The 21,702-nt window shown below is 32.4% G+C and overlaps 3 protein-coding genes across 10 annotated transcripts; 1 reads left to right on the top strand and 2 right to left on the bottom strand.

Annotated features, from left to right (window-relative positions):
- Positions 1 to 925: 925 nt before the first annotated feature.
- Positions 926 to 3,188, bottom strand: LOC140864425 (acyl carrier protein 1, chloroplastic-like). 2 transcript variants are annotated; one of them, XM_073268602.1, is made up of 4 exons: positions 2,899 to 3,188; positions 1,872 to 1,976; positions 1,528 to 1,650; positions 926 to 1,251 (listed from the first exon to the last, which is right to left on the bottom strand). In XM_073268602.1, the coding sequence occupies exons 1-4, from the start codon at positions 2,965 to 2,967 to the stop codon at positions 1,132 to 1,134; spliced, it is 417 nt and encodes a 138-aa protein (XP_073124703.1). In that variant the 5' UTR covers positions 2,968 to 3,188; the 3' UTR covers positions 926 to 1,131. The 2 variants fall into 2 exon arrangements, with proteins under 2 accessions (XP_073124703.1, XP_073124704.1); XM_073268603.1 differs by having other exon boundaries at positions 1,872 to 1,967; positions 2,899 to 3,184.
- A 7,180-nt stretch (positions 3,189 to 10,368) lies between these two features.
- On the top strand, positions 10,369 to 13,959 carry LOC140867803 (vesicle-associated protein 2-2-like). Of its 3 annotated transcripts, none has more exons than XM_073272862.1 (10): positions 10,369 to 10,458; positions 10,740 to 10,811; positions 11,453 to 11,513; positions 12,059 to 12,129; positions 12,221 to 12,302; positions 12,521 to 12,636; positions 12,770 to 12,907; positions 13,054 to 13,239; positions 13,462 to 13,539; positions 13,672 to 13,959. In XM_073272862.1, exons 3-10 carry the CDS (start codon positions 11,465 to 11,467, stop codon positions 13,750 to 13,752), a joined length of 801 nt encoding a protein of 266 aa, XP_073128963.1. In that variant the 5' UTR covers positions 10,369 to 10,458; positions 10,740 to 10,811; positions 11,453 to 11,464; the 3' UTR covers positions 13,753 to 13,959. The 3 variants fall into 3 exon arrangements, with proteins under 3 accessions (XP_073128963.1, XP_073128965.1, XP_073128964.1); XM_073272864.1 differs by having other exon boundaries at positions 10,381 to 10,440; XM_073272863.1 differs by lacking the exon at positions 10,369 to 10,458 and adding an exon at positions 10,569 to 10,640.
- A 1,258-nt stretch (positions 13,960 to 15,217) lies between these two features.
- On the bottom strand, positions 15,218 to 21,456 carry LOC140867801 (sodium/hydrogen exchanger 2-like). 5 transcript variants are annotated; one of them, XM_073272857.1, is made up of 15 exons: positions 20,946 to 21,456; positions 20,212 to 20,473; positions 19,992 to 20,110; positions 18,909 to 19,006; positions 18,158 to 18,214; positions 18,032 to 18,078; positions 17,759 to 17,953; positions 17,610 to 17,656; positions 17,206 to 17,272; positions 17,003 to 17,103; positions 16,776 to 16,877; positions 16,483 to 16,621; positions 16,344 to 16,406; positions 16,172 to 16,255; positions 15,218 to 15,982 (listed from the first exon to the last, which is right to left on the bottom strand). In XM_073272857.1, the coding sequence occupies exons 2-15, from the start codon at positions 20,383 to 20,385 to the stop codon at positions 15,608 to 15,610; spliced, it is 1,668 nt and encodes a 555-aa protein (XP_073128958.1). In that variant the 5' UTR covers positions 20,386 to 20,473; positions 20,946 to 21,456; the 3' UTR covers positions 15,218 to 15,607. The 5 variants fall into 5 exon arrangements, with proteins under 5 accessions (XP_073128958.1, XP_073128959.1, XP_073128960.1 ...); XM_073272858.1 differs by having other exon boundaries at positions 20,212 to 20,428; XM_073272859.1 differs by lacking the exon at positions 17,759 to 17,953.
- Positions 21,457 to 21,702: the final 246 nt, after the last annotated feature.

The following is a 21,702-nucleotide window of genomic DNA, read 5'->3' as shown; positions in this document are numbered from 1 at the left end:
CACCCTAAGGTGCATGAGATCAAAATTTTTTATATACTAGCAACGGTGCAGACGTATTTGCGTGTGTAAAATAATAACTACAATGTATATGAATTTTGATGCTTAACAGATTAGGTTATTTAGAAGAAAAAAAAAAAAAGAATTGAAATTGGCAAAGAGTGTTATTGGATATGTGGGGAGAGTAAGTAAAAAACATGGAGAAAACAAAAAATTGAAAAGAAGAGTATTTTGGGTATATTGAAAAATAAACCATGTTACCAAGTTAGTTATTTTAATATGCCTACACTTAATAAATAGTAATATATATATATATATATACAATGATACGTGAATCTCTTAGAATAATCACCGTGTTCAAATTAATAGATAAACAAAAATATCATTTTTTTTATATTTCGATAAATTTATTATTTACTAATAACTATCGTCTTTCAATTTTATTTTTTTAATTTAAAAATATAATTTTTTTTATTGTATTTTTACATGTAACATAAATTATTTGTTCAAATGAATTTTCGAGTGCTAGATTGCTAGTTTAAAATTATAATTATATGCTCATTACATATAAGTTCATCAATAATTTATTTTACTTTCATGAAATAGTATTTCTTTTTAAATCAATGTTATTATTTTATCTATAACTATAAAATTTTAGAAAGTTTTTTTTAGTTGATTATCACTTTTAAATAAAAAAATTATTAATCTAAAAATAAAAAAATTATCATGTTTAAATAAATATTTCAAGGGTATAAATACGCAACATATGCAAATGACACTAAAATTATTTAAAAGTTATAAATAAAAAATTTTGTATTTGAGAAGCATTAACATAGTGAATCTTATTGCATAATATAGATTATATTAGGTTTTAAATTATCACAATTTCATGTTTATATTAGATTCGAATTATTTAATTGGATTCGGATGGAATAAACTCTCTCTTTGTATAAAAGACTTGACACAAGTCTGTCCAAGACAAAAAAGGAAAACAGAACAAACATGAAGGTTCGTTACAGTAAAAAGTGCCTAGAAGGCAAGCACCCTCAAACAATAAACATGAAATCATTCAAACATACGGCCCTAAAGAGCTTTCTCATGGAGGCCACAGGCCAAGACTCAATCCCAAGCTCTTCACTTCTCCAAGAGCCTCTCGATCATATCAGCCGCTTCTTGGACCGTGGCGATGCTCTGGGCGCTTTCTTCCTCGACGCTGATCCCAAACGCCTCTTCAAGTCCCATCACAATCTCAACCTACACGCGCAATGGCATCGTCTCACATGGCATGATGAATATACAATCATTACCAAAAAAAAAACTATCAGGTTTTAAGTGGTAAAAGATTGGCAACCACAAATGCCAGCCATGAAGTATATTTAGACCTCCCTCCTGTTTTTAAGGCTCCTGGCTCCTAAGTACAAACATTAATGACAGACAACATACCTTCGGTGGTTGAAATGCTACGCTTTTGTCAATAGTTAAGAAACACAATGTTTGATCGATATCAACACTTCAATAACTCTACATTACCGTGTCAAGTGAATCGGCACCAAGTGCTGCAAACTTTGACTCTCCAAAGACGTCTCGATCAGCGGGAAGCGCAAGTTGCTTCCTCACAATTTCACACACTTTGTCCACCGTTTCAGGCTTGGCCTACACAAAAGAGTTATCTCTCTTTCTTTCAGGACTTCAGAAACATCACTATCTTTTCTACTTTTCAGAGAAGCAACAAAAGTTCGTTTATAATAAATATGAAACTGCCACCTATTACCATTTACAAGTGAACATAGAATAAATTGCAAAAACTTCATGACGATGAGAGCAAGACGCTAAGCAAATGAAGAACAAATGATTATGGATATGACGAGACATACTGCACTAGTAACTCGGAAACGAGGGGCTGAGTGTGATGTAAGCGATCGGAAGCCCTTCCCATGGAATGAAAGTGAAGCCTTCCTCAAATTTGAAACCTGTTTGATCTAAAAACATTTAAGCTCGGGGGAAACATGGTACTGAGTATAGAAGAAAGCAATTAAGATCCATAATTAATCAAATTGGAGGTGATAAAAATGACAATTAAGACAGCACTGAAATTATTCAATAAAATTTGAATTCTTTCACATTTATCAGCATTATTAATCAAACCAATGACACGGGCAACCTCCACAGAACTAAAACTGCTACATCCCTTTACGCATTATCATACAAATAAATGGTACCAAGGTCAGAATTGAATCTCCATAAATGTACTCTACATGTATACAAAATCCTTATTACAAAATACAGGATTATTTAGCTCATGCTACAATCAAAATGAAATCAACATCAGGAAATAGGAATCATGAACTCAAGCACACATTTAAGCATGTGCTCGTAGCAAATGCAAATTTGATTCTTTTTGTTTGAGGTGAGACTCCAAAATCCTATTGCCTGCATAATGAATTTGATTGTCTTCTATATTCAAGAAATATATCTGCTAAGTCCCAAGTTCTAAACGAAAACTTGAAAAAAAAAAAAAGAAAAGAAAAGAAAAACCAAAAATTGGACTTCCCAATGGAAATCAACAAGCCACAACGAAATCCAGAGTAATTATGGTAGATCGTGAAGTTCTACAGCGAATATTTATATGCCTATATCAGCCATCAAAATGACGATATGTTCAGAGTTTAAACCATATAATCAATAAACAATCAAAATCAAAAATTTCCTCGCTGTTTGTAATTAGCAAGCTTGAATTTCACGACCCAGTTAAAAAAGGTCGCTTTTTTTCAACAATAAAATCAACACAGAATTTACAACAGAAAGATCAGATTCTCAACCCACGAAAAAAAAAACTTAAAAAAAGAAACGAGCCAAAAAAATAACATCAAACCCAACAAAAGAACACAAAAGAAAATGTACCTGATTCTTCTTCAAGCTGCAAGAAACGGATGAAAATGAAACAGGAGCAGCAGCAGCGAACGAAGCCATTCTTCAGCGATCAAAGAATGAATCTGCGAAAGGGTAGAAATAGAGAGGAGGGGCGGCGGAGAGCACGAAGCTTGTGACGTGTTGGTATGGAGATTAGCACGCCAACTGTGTAGAGAAGACAGTGAAAGAGGCGACGAGCTCTCTTGCTATATACATACACCTATACATACAGTCTCATTTGTTTTTGTTTCGTTTGTTCATATTTGACCTTTCTTCGATGGTATCGAAAAAGGTTTGTCTGGATGTGATTTTGTTTGGTATTTTCAGGTTCAACTTTTTGTATTTTAATGCAAAAATTCTAGTGAAATCTTATTCCAAGTTCATTTGGTGGGATTGATCTCATGTTTGATTCGGCTTTTAAAAAAATATTATTTTTTATATTAAAATTATTTTTTTTTTGAAACAATTATTATTTTTTATTTTATATATATCAGCTTATTTTACAAATATATATTGTAACATTGTATTCAAATTTAGAATGACAATTTCTTCTGAATCAGGCAAAGAATCGATATCCGACCAGAATAGAGTATGGATTATGTAGTGATTTTTTGGACCAGATTAAATAAATAGATAATTGAGTATGATGGTTTTTGGGTTTGTGAATGGAGGCGGATGCAGTACATCCTATTCATATCCGATTCAAATATCCGATTAAATATATGTATGTATATATATATACATGCATATACATTTTTATTTATTTATATTAAATAAATGTTAATTCTAATTTACTTTTTTTGAATGATGGTAGTTGGATGAAACGAAAAAAATTATTAATATAAAGTTAATGTAATTTTTGTGGGATAATAATATTGAAATAAATTGTTTATAATATGTTATTATTTCTTATATGATCTTTAATTTGTTTATTTGTTTATCTTTAATTTTTCTCATTGTTTCCTAAAAATTTGACAAATAAACATAATTTATCGAAACGATAAAAATTCAGAAAAAAAATTATACGTGATAATAAAGTATTTGGATAGGATATGAATATTCGATCATCCAACGAATATGATGATGATGATGAATTTTGAATACCCGATGGGATGAAAATGAATACGGCGTGAATACTATAACTGAAAATGAGGATGACATAGCATCCTACCCAAACCCATCATCATCCATAGTCAAACTCATATTTAAAATTAACGTAAAATTTTTGTATTTTAAAAAACATATTTCAAACTGACGGTTGATGTCTTTTCTTTTTTTTCTTTTTTTTTTGAGTATTTTAGAATCATATTCCAAACTGACCTGATTTTTTTGTATTTTTAAAACCATATTTCAAACTGACCGTAATTTGTTTTATTTTTAAAATCATATTTCAAACTGACTAAAATTAGTTGAATAAAATATAGAGAAGATTAGTCAATCTTGTACCAACATGAATGTCCAAAGTTTGATATATGGTATTGGGTCTAATACTCAATTATAATAAACTAGCACTTTAATTCAGTGTGTGGGCAGCATATAATAAACTAGTCCTTTATATAAATGTTTTCATTTTCAAAAAATTCTTACAATTATTATTTCTTTAATTCCCCTTGTATGGACAGAACCATGGAATATTGACTTATAGTTCCTCCAAAAAAATCATTACTAAATTTAGAATGAATTTCTCTAAAATACCTCAACTCGTGGTGTTGGTTGAATGATAAATAAAATACTTTATTTTGATCTCGAAAGTATCGAGTAAATTTATCATATAGAACCAGTTTCTTATTTAATTATTCACGTTATAACAATTGTGTGAAATTTTATTTTTTAAGTAAGATTTTCTTAAATATATATTCATTCAGTTTTTTTTTTTTGGTTACAAAAGTTAGTTCTTACAAGTTCAACGGTGTCTTGGGTAAAATCTGGCCAGATTTGATAAATTGAATATTTTAATACGAAGGTTTCTTCGTGAAAAATAATGATTATGATTTATGAGAGCTATAAATTTGGTTGGTTACTGGAATGTGAATTCAATTGGTGGCAATTCGAAATCGTTGGCTGAGCAATCGATAAAGACATGGATTAGTCTATTTGATTTATACATAAATATTTGTTTTAAAATAGTATATTATTAAGGTAGTATTTGAAAATGATTAAAAATTTATCAAAATTTTATATAGAATTAAGCTCGTTCAGTTGTTAAAGCATTTCCAACACTACATAAGTGTCATTTTTCAAATAATTTTTTTCCCAAAGTACTTTTGCGCGATAAAAAACGATTTTTTAACGGAAAGTATTTTTGTTGGCTAAAAAAACGATATTTTTGATAAATAGTTTTAAAATATCAATATCTTAAATTTAAGATCAATTTTCGACAAAATGAAACAATTGTATCCCCAATCGAAAACAATTTTTTGGAGTTGGGGCATATGAATATCGTTCGTAAATTGAGCAGAAGTCATTCTTATTTCAATGCTCTAGCGTATTGAAAGAATTAGGTAATTAGGAGACCTTTTACTTCTCAATTTTTTCTTAACAAAATTTATTGATAGAATTAGGTAATATTTAGGAGAACTTTTACTTCTCAGCTTTTTTTTTTCTTAAGAAAAAACTGAAAAGTACTTCCTAAAAACTCTTCCAAACACTACCTTAATCATGCATCCAACGGTTCGTATTTTTACACATATGCGTAATTAATTATATATTGTTGACATGACAAATCATGAAGCATTAGATCTATCATTAGGGTATTACTCATATGCTAGGTTGAAATCTACCTATTAGTACATGCGGATGCGGGTCAATTGATTTCTTCTCACATGTGGGTAAGAGGAAAAAAATCATGACCCATATGTTCAAACTTTTATTTAAACTATGATAAAAAAAATTTATTTAAACTAAAAAAGGGAAATCCAAACCGAAAAAGTAAGAAATCGAACCAAAATCGATTTTTTTTTTATATATTTTGAGTACAAATATTAATGTTAAAACGAAATTTTTATGGTTTGATTTCAGATAATGTATGTTAAAACGAACCGACAAAAAAAAACGAAATTTTATTAGATTAATATTTTTATTTTTATATAGATTATATATTTTATAACTTATTGGTAAATTAAGTACAAATTTTGTTAAGTTTTAATTTATTAATATGATCATGACTTTGTATTTAAATGTTTTGTAATGAAAATTAACTAAAAAGATAATATATTATATTTTAAAATAAATTTTGATTACTAATTTACATAATTGTCGAAATCGAATAAACCGAGCCAAATTAACTCAACCGAAGTAAAACTGTTCAATTATCAAATTATATATTTTTAAAATCGAGTCAAACCCAACCGAACTTACAATGAACCCCTCTATGTGAGACCATTTTATGTAGGGGTGATCAAGGTGCACCGGTTTTGTGGTTTTTTTAAAAAAGTTTAAATCAAATTGCTCTTTGCGGTTTGTTTATACTTTATTTTTTTAATTGCGGTTTTGCATATAAAATTGGTTTTGCAGTTTTGAGCGGTTTTGAGTTGCGGTCGGTTTGTGGTTTTTTTAATGATAAGTAGAATGAAAAAAAGTTCTCAAATTATTTAAAACAATAATATAAAAAATAATGAATAGCATATTTAAAGATAACATAACCACAAATAATACAAACAAAAATTAGATAAAAATATAAAACATAAAAATAAAGCATCAAAATAATGTTAAAATAGATAAATAAAATCCTTTATGTTTCATTTTTAGTCATGATTATAAAATAACTTCGAAGAATATTTGTTGTGATAAGAAAGAAAAAAAAAAGAAAATATTGAAAGAATGTTGCGAAAGAAAGTGACGGAGTGCAATTAGAAATAAAGAATATATTATATATTAAGGTGTCATTAATAACATTATTTAAAGCAACTATATAAGCTGCAAGGCGGTGCGGTGCGGTCGGTTCGGGCGGTTATTGAAAAATTTTGATCAGCCCTAATTTTATTGTTCAATTCAATTTTGCAATACAGATTTCCAACACCCATGAAAAGTGGGCTAATTACATTCACATCCCCTGTGAAAAGTCTAAAAGGCATAAAACACTATGTGTAAAATTAATAGCATGTTAGACCCTATGTTTTAAAAAAATTAGCATAAAAACCCCTATGAGAGGGTATAAATGTGCCTGAGTTTGTATAACATAGGGGTGAAATGTGCTATATTTTAAAAAACTGAGGGATGCATTAACCTATTAATATTTCTTAGGGGGTTTTATGTCTTTTAGACTTTTCACAAGGGGTGTGGATGCAATTAGCCCCATGAAAAGTATTACTTTATATCCAAATCATTATTTTTCACTAATAAATATGATTTTTGTTCATATATATTTTGTGTAATATATGATGGTTTGAGTAAAAAATATTAATTTTCACGTTAATAATATGGATCGGATCGTCCCGACTTACGGTCTAACCGTTTCAACCTATTCAAAATAAATATGAATATGTTGGATTCACATTTGTAGCACCACCCTAAAGTCTAAAATGAAGGTTGAAATCAACCTTGTGTTACCCCTCAGTCAAAAACACTAATTAAATCAATGCCGATTACATCAAATTATATATTTGTTGTCATTAAGTCCCTTTCTATTTTTTATTTTTTTAGGTAAATGTCACTTTCTATTTTGAATATATAAGCAATTCATCCACATCATTTTTTTATTTTTATTTTTTTAGTTTTACGTCCTTAAATTTTCTATTTCGAATAACTAATTTGACACTGTAGCGATCATACCCACTCCGTTATCATTTAACTCATTTACATACATAAAAACGTTTAATTAAAAAAATCATCAAATAAACAACAAATACATAATAAATGATTATATCATCCCCATCCAATATAGAATCTTAACTGTCATATATACAACTATATCGATAGTATGCTAAAAACAGGGACGGAACTATATGGGGGGTTAGGCTGAACAGCCCATATAGTTAGTGTATATATATATATTACATCGACCCGATTTAGTCCTTCGATTTTCGTCGTGTTTTCGCAATCGGTCCATCCGTCCAATTAAACATCAAAACCAACGTGGATGACCTGCTAAGCCCATTCTAGCATTACTTTTGACTAAATGATTTTTTTATTAGTTATATTTATAAAAATATTGTTTATCTAAATAAAAATATTTTATAAAAATTCAACACATACCATATTAATATTATTTTTTAAAATTTAAGCACATAATAAAAAGTCTCGTTTATATATAATTAAAATGTGAAAGTTAATTTTAAAAATTTAAAGTATACTTAGAAAAAATAAATAAATATTTGTTAACAAAAATCAAAATTTTACAAAATAAATATTAATGATGACAATATGTTTTAAATATACATTTTTTTCAAACATAAAATATTTTCCGAATGAACTCATCTAGTGTTGTTAATATAATTGAAAAACCTTCATAAATCCAAACAAATTAAAATAAGTCAACAACTAATATAACAACTTTGTAATTAAAAAATAAAATTTATAATAAATAAAATAAAAAATAATAAAAAGATATTTGTATTTATGTTAACCAATATTTTTATAAATATAACGGATAAAAAAATTTCATTTAATGACTCTACTTTTTTTTATTTTCGTCTCCTTAATAATTTTTTAAATGAACATCAAAATCGAAATTTAAATTAAAATTTATCAATTTTGAGATAAAAAATTCCACAAAAATATTTTTATAAACTTATAATTTATTTATTATAAATGTGGAATTTTGTTTCTCAAAATTGATAAATTTTAATTTTAAATTTTGTTTTTGATGCCCATAAAAAAAACTATTAAGGAGACGAAAATAAAAAAAGCAAAGTCATTAAATGAATTTTTTTTGATCGTTTATATTTATAAAAATATTGGTTAACATAAATAAAAATATCTTTTTATTATTTTTTATATTAGTTATTATAAATTTTATTTTTTAATTACAAAGTTGTTATATCAATTGTTGACTTATTCTAATTTGTTTGAATTTATGAAGGTCTTTCAATTATATTAACAAACCTAGATGAGTTCATTCGGAAATTATTTTATATTTGAAAAAGTGTATATTTAAAACATATTGTCATCATTAATATTTATTTTGTAAAATTTTGTTTTTTGTTAACAAATATTTATTTATTTATACTAAGTATACTTTAAATTTTTACAATTAAACTTTTACATTTTAATTACATATAAACGAGACTTTTTATTATGTGTTTAAATTTTAAAAAATAATATTAATATGGTATGTGTTGAATTTTTATAAAATATTTTTATTTATAGCATTTAGGAAAAATATAAATTGATGAAAACCGTTTGAAGAAGTCAAAAGTAATGCTAGAATGAGCTTAGCAGGTCATTCAGTTAGTTTTGACGTTTAATTAAACGGATGGACCAATTGCGGAAAAACGACGAAAATCGAGGGACTAAATTGGGTCGATGTAAGAACGGAGGATCAAATCAGGAATGAGGTCTAAAATGAGGGACCAAATTGGAAATTATCTCATTTATTGAGTTAATTATATATATTAATTATTATTTGCAATTGATTGGATTTTTTTATTTATTGATATATGTGAGTTTTATTTAAGTTATTTAGGCTTCTAAATTTTGTGTTTATATAGACCATTTCATGGAACATTCAATATATTGAACATTATATGCTATTGAGTAAAAAATAACATCATAAATTCAAAGTAAATCTATAATTATGTACATTATCAAATTTAAAAAATTATACTTTATAAATATATAAAACAATTATTCAACTTATTTTAAAGAGAAATTTTTTTGATTCATTAACAATCAAATTTTCAAATTTTTTTATAAAATATAATTAATTATTAAAATACAATCACTGTTGAATATAGAAATATATTAAAATTTTGTGTCATTACTAGCATGATTGATATTCAATTTTTTTAAATCATAAAAAGTTGAAAGATATATGAATAATAAAATATTAACATAAATCTAATATGTATATTGACCCTAAAGAGTTTTATTCATATTTTTTTCGTGTAAAATTAGCTTCCCGCACCGCAAAATTCTGGTTACGTCCCTGGCTAAAAATACTAAAGCAGTAATTGAACAAAACCTCCTCTTGATAACCACTTAGCTAGAACTCACCTAGCTAGCTAGCCATTGTCTTATTCGTTTGGCCTGTCTAACTTGAGATGTGCCCGTGCAATAAGATGTCCAAGACTTGAGATGTACTCGTGCATCATTTGGTTTGACTATTTATTAATTAATAATTTTACATCAATTAAATTAAATAAATTATAATCTAATAATCAAATTAAATAGTGTATTAACTATTTTTTCTTATTTATTTTTAATTTATATTATATTATTTATTTATGGATTACTTATACTATCAAACCAAACGGCGCCTTGTATATATATACAAATCGAATCTTGAATCTCATCATCTCATGCGCAGTCTAGAGGCACTTGAGTGCGTACTTTGATGATAAATTAATGCTACTGAGACTTCATCTTCTATGCAATGTGAGAATTAAAGACTTTGTGAGTGATGCTCCGAGCTGTGTTCAAATTCTCCTCATGTTGTTCTTGTTGTTATCGTTCTTTTGTTTGTATCTTATTTTATTTTTTGCAACAAACAATATTGTCAATGAATATATTTATGATTGATTAATGCTCGAATAATTTCGGTGTATTTGCTACAAGTTGACTAAATTAAGCATTTTGTAAGTCAAGACTTTTTTGAATGTAAAAAATGGTATGCTTTTGCATATCCTTGATTTACTAGCTATCTGATTCTTCGTTGTCTCTCTGGATTTCAACAGGTTTCTTCTGATTTTACTCGAATTTGAATGATCGGATTCTGGTTTGTGCTGTTGTGCAGCATCTTAACACCTGTAAGTTCAATTAATTAGTTTCTTCTAGTTTTTCACGTTCGATTTTGTGTGAGTTATGATGGTTCCAAAAGTATAAATTCATGCTGTGATTGATATTTTTGTGAGGATCGTACTCATGGACGTTGTCTACTGCGTTGATTCCGCTGTTGTTTCAGAATACTTTGGACTTCGAAACTATTTATAAAAGTGTCCCATAAAAAGTGTGTCGTAGCTTTTGATAGAATTAGTCTACCTTCACCCGAGTAATTATCTCTGTATCTTAGCACTATTAGATCATGTGAATGAGTCTCTAAACAACTGAACGGCCAATACACCGAGTGAATGGTTAGCGTTTTTTGGGAGTGGAATATTGAAATTTTGGGGTTAATTGTCATGGATTACTGTTTTTTAGTCCACTTTAGCTGTATTTTAACGCTACGCCTTTCGGGTTTCAGCCTGTGAAGAGAATTTGTAAGTTTTGTCTTTGTTTTGGACCTCTGGTTGTAATTAAAATGTCAAGGTTTGTTTGTTCTATTCAGCAGTGAAGAAAATGAATCAAAATAAACTGATAATGTTATTGCTTTGAGTTTTTATTTTTATTTTTTCCTTCGAGTGGTCATTGCTTTAAATTAAGGTCAGTTGGATTTTGCATGTTATTTCAGGTTTGAAGAATTATGAATCCTCAGCTACTGGAGATTTTACCTAGTGAACTTAAATTCGTATGTGAGTGAAAGAATGCAACTGCTTACTGCTACTTTTTAAATCTTTTGATGGCCTTGAAATTGTATTAGTTTCCTAACTAATGTTTCTTTCTTCACTCAAAATGAAAACCAAAAAAAAAAATCCTCAATTCTCGATCCGCATGCAACCGAGCTACGTTTTCTGTTTCTGTTATTTGTTCAAGAACTTGTTCATTGCTTTATCACCTCCTGATATTTGTGAAAAACAGTTCTGAGTCTAAGTTTGTGTCTATAATCTGTTTAAACTAGTTTTTGTGTTGTTTACCTTTTTTGAAATGGTTGAGTTAACCACTTAAAAAAAAAAAATCAAGAATCCTCGAGTTCAAGCTACCCTGGCAAAGGCTTGAATTCTTCTGGATACGTGGGGGGTTCACCTGAAAAGGCATGAATCCCATGTGACCGAAAAAATTTGAGTCGTTGGATCTATTGATACCAGGGTGGTGTCTCATTAACCAGTTGAGATTGCTAAATCCTGATTATATCTTGTATCTGAACTTGCTTCTCTCCAACACTCTTTGGTCTTTTAAGTTGAGGTGAAGAAAGATATTTCATGTGGTGGTCACCTTACCAATGTCACGGAGCAGTATGTTGCTTTCAAGGTCGCGTTGTTTCCGACCCTGTACTTGTATCTTTTCTTTATGCTGCTGTGATGAATGTTTCGATGAATTGTCCATACGATCTTTTTTCCAGGTGAAGACAACATCACCCAAGAAGTACGGTGTGAGGCCAAACCGAGGCATAGTCAAGCCAAACTCGACATGTGATTTCACCGGTATTTTATTCTCTTTCCTTGCTCTTCCAATACTTCATCATTTCCCTTGCAACATATCTAGATGTGTAAGTATTTAGTTTCTTTCAGGGACACTTGTTTATGGATCCGAAACGTAGATACCTGTTGATTATTTTCATCGATTTTGGACACATCACGTTGCAAATACCATTACATTTGCTGCGTGTTAAGAGAGTTTCTGATGGCTTTCTCTGATGCAGTTACCAAGAAAGCCGAGAAAAATGCTCCCCCTGAGATGCTATGTAAGGACAAGTTCTTGATTCAGAGCACAGTGGTACCATTTGGCACCACAGAAGAGGAGATTGTTCCTAGCATGGTAGATAAGCAGCCACACTCAACTTTGAATTGTTGTCTGTACTCATTTCCTTTTCCTTGCATGTCGAACCATCGGCTAAGTCGGCGGATTGCCATTGTTATTTTCTTATTCGTGTTCTTTATCATTCTTGCAGTTTGTCAAAGAGAGTAAAAAATATGTTGAAGAGACCAAGATCAGGGTTGTTCTCACCAGTGCACCGGATTCGTCACAGAAGCTACCTTGCCTCGGAATTCTGAAGAAAGAAGCCTCTCGTGATACTTTATCCCAAAAAGTACCGATGACTACTTTTCTGGCTCCGAACTTTGAACTCGAATTTTAAGAATGCTGCCGTTATTTGAACATACTTCTAATTAGAATACATAGCGTTTGCTTCCTGAACCCGATCGGGTTATCAAGCCGTCTGTCTCTTGGATGCAGCTAAATAAGAAAGTCGGGGGAACCAAGATGGCTTGTAACACGGAATCGATATCAGCAAAGATTTTTCCCACCAAGGATGAGGAATCAAAACAAGTTAACGACGTGGAACTGACAAAGCTGCTACTTCCAGACGATGTCGAGGAGTTAAAGCTGAAGCTTAGTGTTTTGCATTTCAAGCTAGCAAAGGTTATTATTCATCACACCGTATCTGAATTTGGCTCCATATTGTTGTAAAAGAGTGTCATATCTTTTAAGAATGCGCGGCATAGACTGTAGCCATATATACGAACTCTGCGTGGTAGAAATCAGTAAAACAAAGTGATTTTCCCGTTTTGAATACAGGCTTTGCATCATTCACATGTCTAGATTTACTCAGCTGATGAATCTTATCTTTTGTCATTCTTACAGGCTGAGTGCAGCATTATGACATTGCTAGAAGAAAATATGCGTACCGTCCACGAGAAGGAAACACTGAGGGCAGAATTGGTTGGTGAATCTACATACATTCCTTATCTAATCTAGGACAAACTGAGAAATTTGCTTCTAATGCTTGCAAGTTGCAACTTGCAAGTATTGGTCGGTTTCGGTTATTATGGTTTTTCTTCCTTCCGTTTCCAGGCGATCTCAAGGAAAGGGTGGTGGAAGAAATGTTCGAGTTGGTTTTCCTCTACAATTTGTCTGCATGGCCATGCTGATTAGTCTGTCATTGTGCTTGCATGCAATGATCCGGATATAGGGCTAGTGTCTTTACTCTAAATCTTGGAATAAGAATGTATAAAGTACTGACTTCTATCATCAAGTATAAAAGGAGAAACAAAGGGGGGAGACCTTCGTTTTCCTCTTGGGATATTGTGATCGCACTAAATGTTGTATGACTTCTTGATATACAAAATTAATTTGGTATATATATTTACATATGGTAGATTAAATGGTTTCTTTTATTGACATAATTGTACCAATGTTACAAACTTACTTGAGTGGTTTCGTAAAAGTTTTAAGGATCAATTAGGTACAAAGGTAGTTTCTTTATTCTTGAACAAGTGATGGCCACACGAGAACGTAAAAAAGATGCGAGTAAAAATAAGGCCATCTGGAGTCGAGCTTTTCAACTTCATGGCTGCTACTTACTGTTCAGATATTGGCGAGACAAATGGTAGTTTTAACCGGAAATTTGGAGAGCTCAAGTAGTTATATGAAGCATAGTTATTAAAAGCGGTCGCCTGGCTGCGCCTAGGCGACAGGCGCACCCATTGCGCCTGGGTACTGACCCAGGCGCATGTATTGCAACAGGCGCGCCTTAGGCGCGCGCCTATGCAGAGTCGCACAGCAGTAGAGAAGCGCACAAGCGAGCGCTTCACTCCTGCTGCACGCAATTTAGATTTTTAATTAGCAAAAAACCCTAGTCCAACCAAGTTTTAAGCCCAATAACTAAAACCCACTTTTATTTAATAATAAAAAAGCCTCCATGCATGTTAACGGCGCAATAGTCTCTACATCTCCCTCAATCTTTCTGCTTTCAATTATAGTTTCACAATTTTCTGAATATTAGAAAGGAAAGAAAACTGCCCAAAACAACTTTTGTTTTCTGATTTCTATTGATTAAAATCAGGTAACCTTAGAAGGCAACCACAGCCCTTCTCTTTTTCGTTTTTCCTATTCCTCTTGGTTACTGCTTCCTGTTTTTCAATTCATATCATGTCATTAACATTCTCCTTCACCTTTTATCTCTTCTAAAGCTTATTCTTGCCGAAAAATGCCGAATTTTGAAACAGCAAACATTCGAAAAGATCTGGCATGGAATTACGCAACCTTATTATACTTATGCTATGCACTTATGACTTACTATTGCGTTTTAGATGATTGAAGTTTGTACTATTCAAGTTTTTCTTTAGTCATGCACTTATGATTTAAGCCAGGTTATATATTACTTAATGTTTTATTTCTATTGTTTGATATTTTTGTGAATTATATCTAATTTATGTAAAATTATAGCATACATCACTTTATATATGAGGAATTATAAAATTTATGGCTAATACGCTTTACTTCGATAAAGCGTGCGCTTCGCCTTGCGCCTCAGGCTCCAGAGCACGCTAGCGCATTTGTGCGCCTTGCGCCCTAAATAACTATGATATGAAGTCTAAACTCGATAATCGTCAAGCTGTATAATAATTAAGCTCTATTCAAAAGACATCAATATCCACAAAGAATGCCCGATAACACTTTGATTACACATACCACATAAATTGAGAACAATATACATATACAGAATACTAATCTCAACCATTGGATTGCTGCTAACAAAAAATGCACACCGGTTTGGCGTTCCTTTAAAAAGCTGGCAAGGACATTCCTCTCATCCTCCCTTCTCGACTCAATCACAGACTTCAAAACTATATCACAACAAATGAAGCTAATCTTGTCACCTATTCCAATTATATAGACACCTCTCCTCCTCCTCCACTCCACATGAACAAAATAATCGTCCTAAAGCTCAAAACTGATCATGTGCGACAAAGCAAGCACGATGCAAATAAAATTTATCACAACATGATTATTCTTCACCTTGCAGAAGATGGATGCTTTGTTCGATTGGTGAGCCTGGAACGTATGGAACAAAACCACGGCCACCAAAAACAGGACGCATGAATGCGTTGTCAAATTTTCTCCAATAGTAGTGGACTGTACGAGTTGGGGTTGTAAGTAGCATCTTTAAACTGCTTGGATGGAGTAAGGTCTTGCCACCTTGATGGGATTCTGAAGCTTTTCTGTTGCCAATGAATAGATCAGCTTCAGAATCTTGACTTTCGCCTAGAAGAGGAATGATCAAGGATTTTGGGGTGCCTGGCTCTGAAGAAACCGTTCTAGTCAGTTGTTTTGTAGATGGCATTAATAGCCTTACAAGAGGCTTCGTCATCAGCCCGAAAACCTGCATGATTATACCATACAACTTGCATGAAGTCAACTTATAGAGATCATGTAAATTAACGGCAAGGGAGGAATATCAATTGTCTCTGTGTGATTGGTAAAATAAAACTTCCCCAAAGTAAAAAAAATTGCACATATTTCATAATTAAGTTCTATTTTGTTTGCTTTTCAGAAGCATCAGTTATCTTACCACAGTGCTGAAAAGCACCACCGTTATGGTACTTGTGATGAAAATTGCATTCCCTCGTAATTGTGTGTAGCCTGCCCTAGTAAACTGCACACACACGAAAAAAATGGTTGACATATATTCCTTTGGATGCCCCCACACAGGGCAATAGAAGTGGACTGAGCTGCAACTTCACCTGGTTGTAAGCGAGAGCCATGGACACAGCACCTCGCATAAGACCAGCCCACCATATCGTAATCTGCAGTCGCAATGGACAAAATTATTCAATAGTGAACTGACTAAAGGTTTTGCACGCCATTAACAATTATTCTTACTTGCTGCTTAAAATCAATTCTCTCATCTGGAGACTTCTTGGTCAAGTTAGACAGGAACGATAAAGGGAAAACAAAGGCTGCTCTTCCAACCATGGTCAATCCCAGTAGTGTTGCACTAACTGAAACTGATGTTTTAGGACTGAAAAAAGTCCGATATATGAAAGTTATGAAATTTGCAGTTAAGCGAGACATAAATTACAGATGTATTGCACATCTCTATGATACTGTTACGTTGAAGAATGCTTGTTGTGCTTGCATATGCATCAACTTGCAGTAGAACACACGCACCATACCTGTTACTTACAACTCTCCATTTCTCAATGTCTAGAGCATCCATGCCAACATAAAGAAATATGAATATCTCAGCAACAAATGAGAGTGTAGCAAATGTGTGCCTGTAAATTGTTGAATATGTACATCATAAAATTTTGTATGAAATGTAGCAATTTTAATGGCAATAGGATTTAGAATAAGCAATAATTTCTTGCAAGTGGCTCTAATTGTAAAACAATTATCATACTTGGTGGTAACTCTCGAGTTCTCAGTGACATTATGCCAGGTGTAGTGTGACATCACAATCCCACAAAAGAACACAGTGAGGATGCCGCTTAAATAGAATAACTGCAGGATACATAAGGTCGAAAAGATGGTTCAGTCTTACGAATCACTTAATAAGAGAATGCCAAGTTCACAAAGTTTCTTACAAATATAAGAAAGACTTACTTCAGCCAACATGTATGAAAGGTAAGCCATAAGCATCATGATGGAAACCTCACGGTCAGTGGAATGGCTGCAGTTGATCAGAAAAACAATCATGGAGTTCAGAGAGCACTACTGGCTAGGGCAATGAGGCTATCAACTGATCTTAATCTCAACATTTCTATATTATATTGAACTACCGATAGACTTATGGAAGAATATCACATTATTTAATCACAATGAATAATAATCTCATGAAAAACAGCTGTGTGTGAATGTGCACAGGTGTTAAATACTTCATTCAGATGTCTGTTTTTGGAGATCTTTTAGAATCTTCAGCAACAGTAGTTCTCAAGTACTCAGAGATAAATTTCAATTTCAGTTGTATTGTGAAAAAGGACGTTCACAGGGAAGAAATTGTCACAAACCTTCCAAAGTAGAGCTTCTTAATAATGTATGCACTTAACAATCCAGCCTGCAGCAGTACACAAATCCAATGATTACTTTCAAAATATCTAAAAAGCTAACATATGAGATCCCAAGTCCCCGACCAAGAGAAAGAGAGGGAGCAACGTACGACAACTCCCAAGACAGTGCTTGTGACAAACAAATAAAAAAAGTTTCCAATTAGCTGCAAAGCTACAGCAGCATTGATATTAGACAGGTCAAAGTTCTGGACAGCATTGAAAAGCACCACAGATGTGGCATCATTGACAACTCCTTCCCCAAATACTAAACTGTAGAGTAACGGTGTCTCATCTTGGTTTAGCACCTGCAGCAGTAGATATAATGCATCAAGATAGAAGAAAGGTTTTTGGGAAATTTCAATGGCAAAGGCTGCTTAGTCTACCTGCAACGTACAAACTGAATCCGTTGCGGCAAAAATTGCTCCAATTGCTGAAATGAGAAGCATATACAGTTTTTTCAAAGCAGAAATAAATGTCACGCATATTGAAAGCAATAATAACGGAGATACCAAGATAATCCCCAATAGCAAGGTCGACATCCAATTTCCGGAAAAAGAAAATAGAGCCTGCCACAAGATGTAGGGGATGTAAGAGCAGAATTATTTGCATTTTACAAATTAAAGAAGTGTGACATGAAAGAATGAGCATTGAGCACATACTTATTGAGTAATATTGAAAAAACTTTAATTCCGAATTTCTTTCTCATCTAAATAAAAATCGAGTATTGGGATGAAAGAGATAGATAGTTTAAGTAAATTGCTCATGGTTATTGTTTTCCCAATTTGAAAATAGTTTGTTCGGTTTTGTGGCATATATAGCAACATTCAGAAAATCAGAACGTACAGTAGGACGGAATTATCAAATTGAAATTGAATAATGAGGACACATATATGCAACCTGCATGTTTCTCATCTGTGTGCCAATTGAACAACTAAAAAGTAGAAAAGGTAAGAAAGGAAACTCAAAACATAGAATGCCAAGATTTTGAGTACAAATACTGGATTTTTAGTAATCTATGCTTTATGTGGCCCATCTACTTTTGATTATCAGTGCTAATCGACATGGTGAAATAAGTTTTCTTGTTCTTGCTGAAGAGGTTTAGTTCTCCAACACAAACCAAAAGAGAAAACAGTAAATGGCTGATGCAAGGACCAAAAACATCAAACAAAACTGACTTAAATCTACATAAGAGGCGATAATAATTCTCGTTAGTAACATGGGCTACACATCAATTGAATAAACTAAAGTACAAAACAATACCCAGTGATATGATTATGAAGGATATCAAGGTGCCCAGTGCTCCAAACAGCATTATAGTCATGAAATTGCGAAAGAACTGTTTCTTCTTAACCTGAAACCTGATGAAAGATTGAGGAAAGGGAATGGAACTCAAGAATCGGTATTTTGTTAATCTCACATTTCGCTTATACCAAACACAAAATATCTTATATTGATTCAGATGCTTTGCATTTGATAAGTACAGCTACACCTAAAAAAACTTAGCATAATTTGGAAAGCCTCATTGGAAGCCTCAAAAGAACGGTAAAATTAGTCACTCCCACTCAAATAGCAAAACACTGTTCAGACTTCCCGGGTAAGACTTTCGGCAGAAAGATTTGATCCAGGAAAAGAGTGTCAACCAGATGACCTCAAACCTGATGAAAGATTGAGGAAAGGGAATGGAACTCAAGAAATCGATATTTCGTTAATCTCAAATTTCGCTTAAACCAAACACAGAATATCTTATATTGATTCAGATGCTTTGCATTTGATAAGTACAGCTACACCTAAAAAGCACAGCATAAATTTGGGAAGCCTCAAAAGAACGGTAGCATTAATCACTCCCACTCAAATAGCAAAACAGATGAGACTTCCAGGGTAAGACTATCAGCAGAAAGATTTGATCCAGGAAAAAGAGTCTCAACCAGATGTAAGTATTAAATATTTTGTGATTCTGTCTTAAATACACCTTATAATTTTGCATACCATGTTTTACAACGCTGATACGAAAAATAGTGCGACTCAGAGGAAATTTGAGTTCTGTGTAAACAAAATTCAAGGCAAATCTCTAATAATTTTTACCATTATGTTGATTATATATCATGCTAAAATTGAACTCATCATCTCATAATACCCTCATAATCTATACCAAAACAGGGAAAACATCAGGCCACTGCTTTTATGGAACAAGAGGACCAATGGACAAAACCATGGTTCCAAATACAAATAAACGCATGGATTTGTTGAAACCTAAGATTGCAAAGTAAATGTCAAGGGCTATCAAAAGACAGAAGTGAGATTGTTTTTCCTAAACAAGAACTTAGTTGAAAATAAGTGACGTACCCGGCATTGAAAATAATTGGCGGGAGGAGATAGAAGAAGAAAAGATCCTCACTGAAAACCAAAAGATGCGAGCTCTTCCCACCACTTATCAGGAGAATCACAACTCCGGTGCCTACTCCCTATCATATTAAATAAGTTGTAATCACCCAAATGCCAAATACAACTGAAGAATAAAATCACAATTGAAATAAAAATTGTCATTCTGCACACATATACTTACAATAAGAAGTGCAGTGATAGATTCATTGATCCATCTATGTTCCTCCAAAAGATGACCAATCACAATACATGCACACAGGAGTGTGACAAATAAGGAAATCGAGACCACTGAAGTGTGATCAGAGGTTAGCAACACATTCTTCGTCCCTCGCAGAGTTCCAAAGTCAAACCCCATTTCAACCAACGTTCAAATTTCGCAAACTGTAGTTCTCAAATAGCTAAAAGCAAAACAAACTTAATTCAGCTCGCAGGTGAAATCATTCCTGCAAAGACGAAAAAACAACTCAAGAATTTAAACTTTTTTTCTGTATTCACTTCATAGTACACAATTAACCAAAGATGTTTGAGACTCAGTCCTTGATGCTCAAGCGAATAATTGTAAAACACATGTAAAAACATCAAGCTACTCAAGGTCCAGCCATGACAGTTTAAATCACGTTTGGATTCGTCCATCATCAAACAAAGTCAAACACAACTTCGACCCAGATGATAACTTAAAATAAAGATTATCTTTGGGTTGCTTGCCTTGTTTCGATTCTTTATCGACAAATATCATAATACCCACTCAGAGATTAGGCATATGCGGCCACAGCGAATAAATAGAAGAGAAAAGAAAGATAAGAAACAGACACCCTGAAAAATAAATCAAAACGACATGCACACTCAATATTGAGAACAATTTAACGTGTGAGCAGAACTACATGATCGCATTCAAGAAAGTTGAAGAACACATACAAACAAACATTTCTCATCACTTCCTTAAAAGCCAAGCACCATCTCCTTCATCAAAGGCTAAGCTCCAAATCAGATCTCCGTTTCAAACGTCAAATGAAAACCAAAATCACCAATAGCTTCCCCGAAATTCCTCTCGGCAAAGCTGCTTCCTCGAAACTACTCGAAGACAACAAATTCAAGTCACCGAACCAGCTCAAATCACCCGAAAATTAACGTTAACAGCATTCAAACACGGATTCGAATCCGCCCTTTTCCTTCAACCAGCACAACAACAACCAAGCACAATAAATCAACAAAATAATACAATCACAAGTTGAAATTGAATATTCCTCAGGAACTTCCAAATAAAACACAGATTTCAGAATCAAACGTGTTTCCGAACAATGTGCTTAAAATTTTACAGGGGATCAAAGCTCAAACGGTAATTCTGGAGATTGAACCATGGGTTGTGCGTGAAAGAGAAGGAGAGGGAAATCGACAGAGAAACGACGAATTCTCGAGGGTACTTATATATAGCTTGGTGGGTGCAGAAGAAAATGACTGGACTCGTTACAGTTTAAATAAATGAAAATTAAATTAAAAGGGCTACGTGGGAGAGAAATCGACGGTTGATTGAGGGTTTGAACTAATGGCAACCGTTGATCTCCTTTTTGTGTCGTGATTGGAGCCCATTTCCTTCTTAATACGCTGAATCATCGGGTGATTATATTCCCTCGTCCCAATCTTCTGATTCGAATTTCATTTTTTTAGTTTATTT

This window comes from Henckelia pumila, chromosome 4 (assembly GCF_033568475.1).
Source record: "Henckelia pumila isolate YLH828 chromosome 4, ASM3356847v2, whole genome shotgun sequence".
Taxonomy (NCBI): Eukaryota; Viridiplantae; Streptophyta; class Magnoliopsida; order Lamiales; family Gesneriaceae; genus Henckelia; species Henckelia pumila.
This window is presented reverse-complemented; position numbering and strand designations above follow the sequence as displayed.

Bases quoted from the DNA above. Each gene is read 5' to 3' on its own strand.
- LOC140867803 (XM_073272862.1), top strand. From the start codon at position 11,465: ATGAATCCTCAGCTACTGGAGATTTTACCTAGTGAACTTAAATTCGTA. The intron at 11,514-12,058 runs GTGAGTGAAAGA...TGGTCTTTTAAG, and splicing joins TAGTGAACTTAAATTCGTAT to TTGAGGTGAAGAAAGATATT. The intron at 12,908-13,053 runs GTACCGATGACT...TCTTGGATGCAG, and splicing joins GTGATACTTTATCCCAAAAA to CTAAATAAGAAAGTCGGGGG.
- LOC140867801 (XM_073272857.1), bottom strand. From the start codon at position 20,385: ATGGGGTTTGACTTTGGAACTCTGCGAGGGACGAAGAATGTGTTGCTA. The intron at 20,111-20,211 runs GTAAGTATATGT...TTAATATGATAG, and splicing joins CTATCACTGCACTTCTTATT to GGAGTAGGCACCGGAGTTGT. The intron at 15,983-16,171 runs GTAAGATAACTG...ATAATCATGCAG, and splicing joins TGGTGCTTTTCAGCACTGTG to GTTTTCGGGCTGATGACGAA.
- LOC140864425 (XM_073268602.1), bottom strand. From the start codon at position 2,967: ATGGCTTCGTTCGCTGCTGCTGCTCCTGTTTCATTTTCATCCGTTTCT. The intron at 1,977-2,898 runs GTACATTTTCTT...AAATGTTTTTAG, and splicing joins GCAGCTTGAAGAAGAATCAG to ATCAAACAGGTTTCAAATTT. The intron at 1,651-1,871 runs GTATGTCTCGTC...TCTTTTGTGTAG, and splicing joins GTTTCCGAGTTACTAGTGCA to GCCAAGCCTGAAACGGTGGA.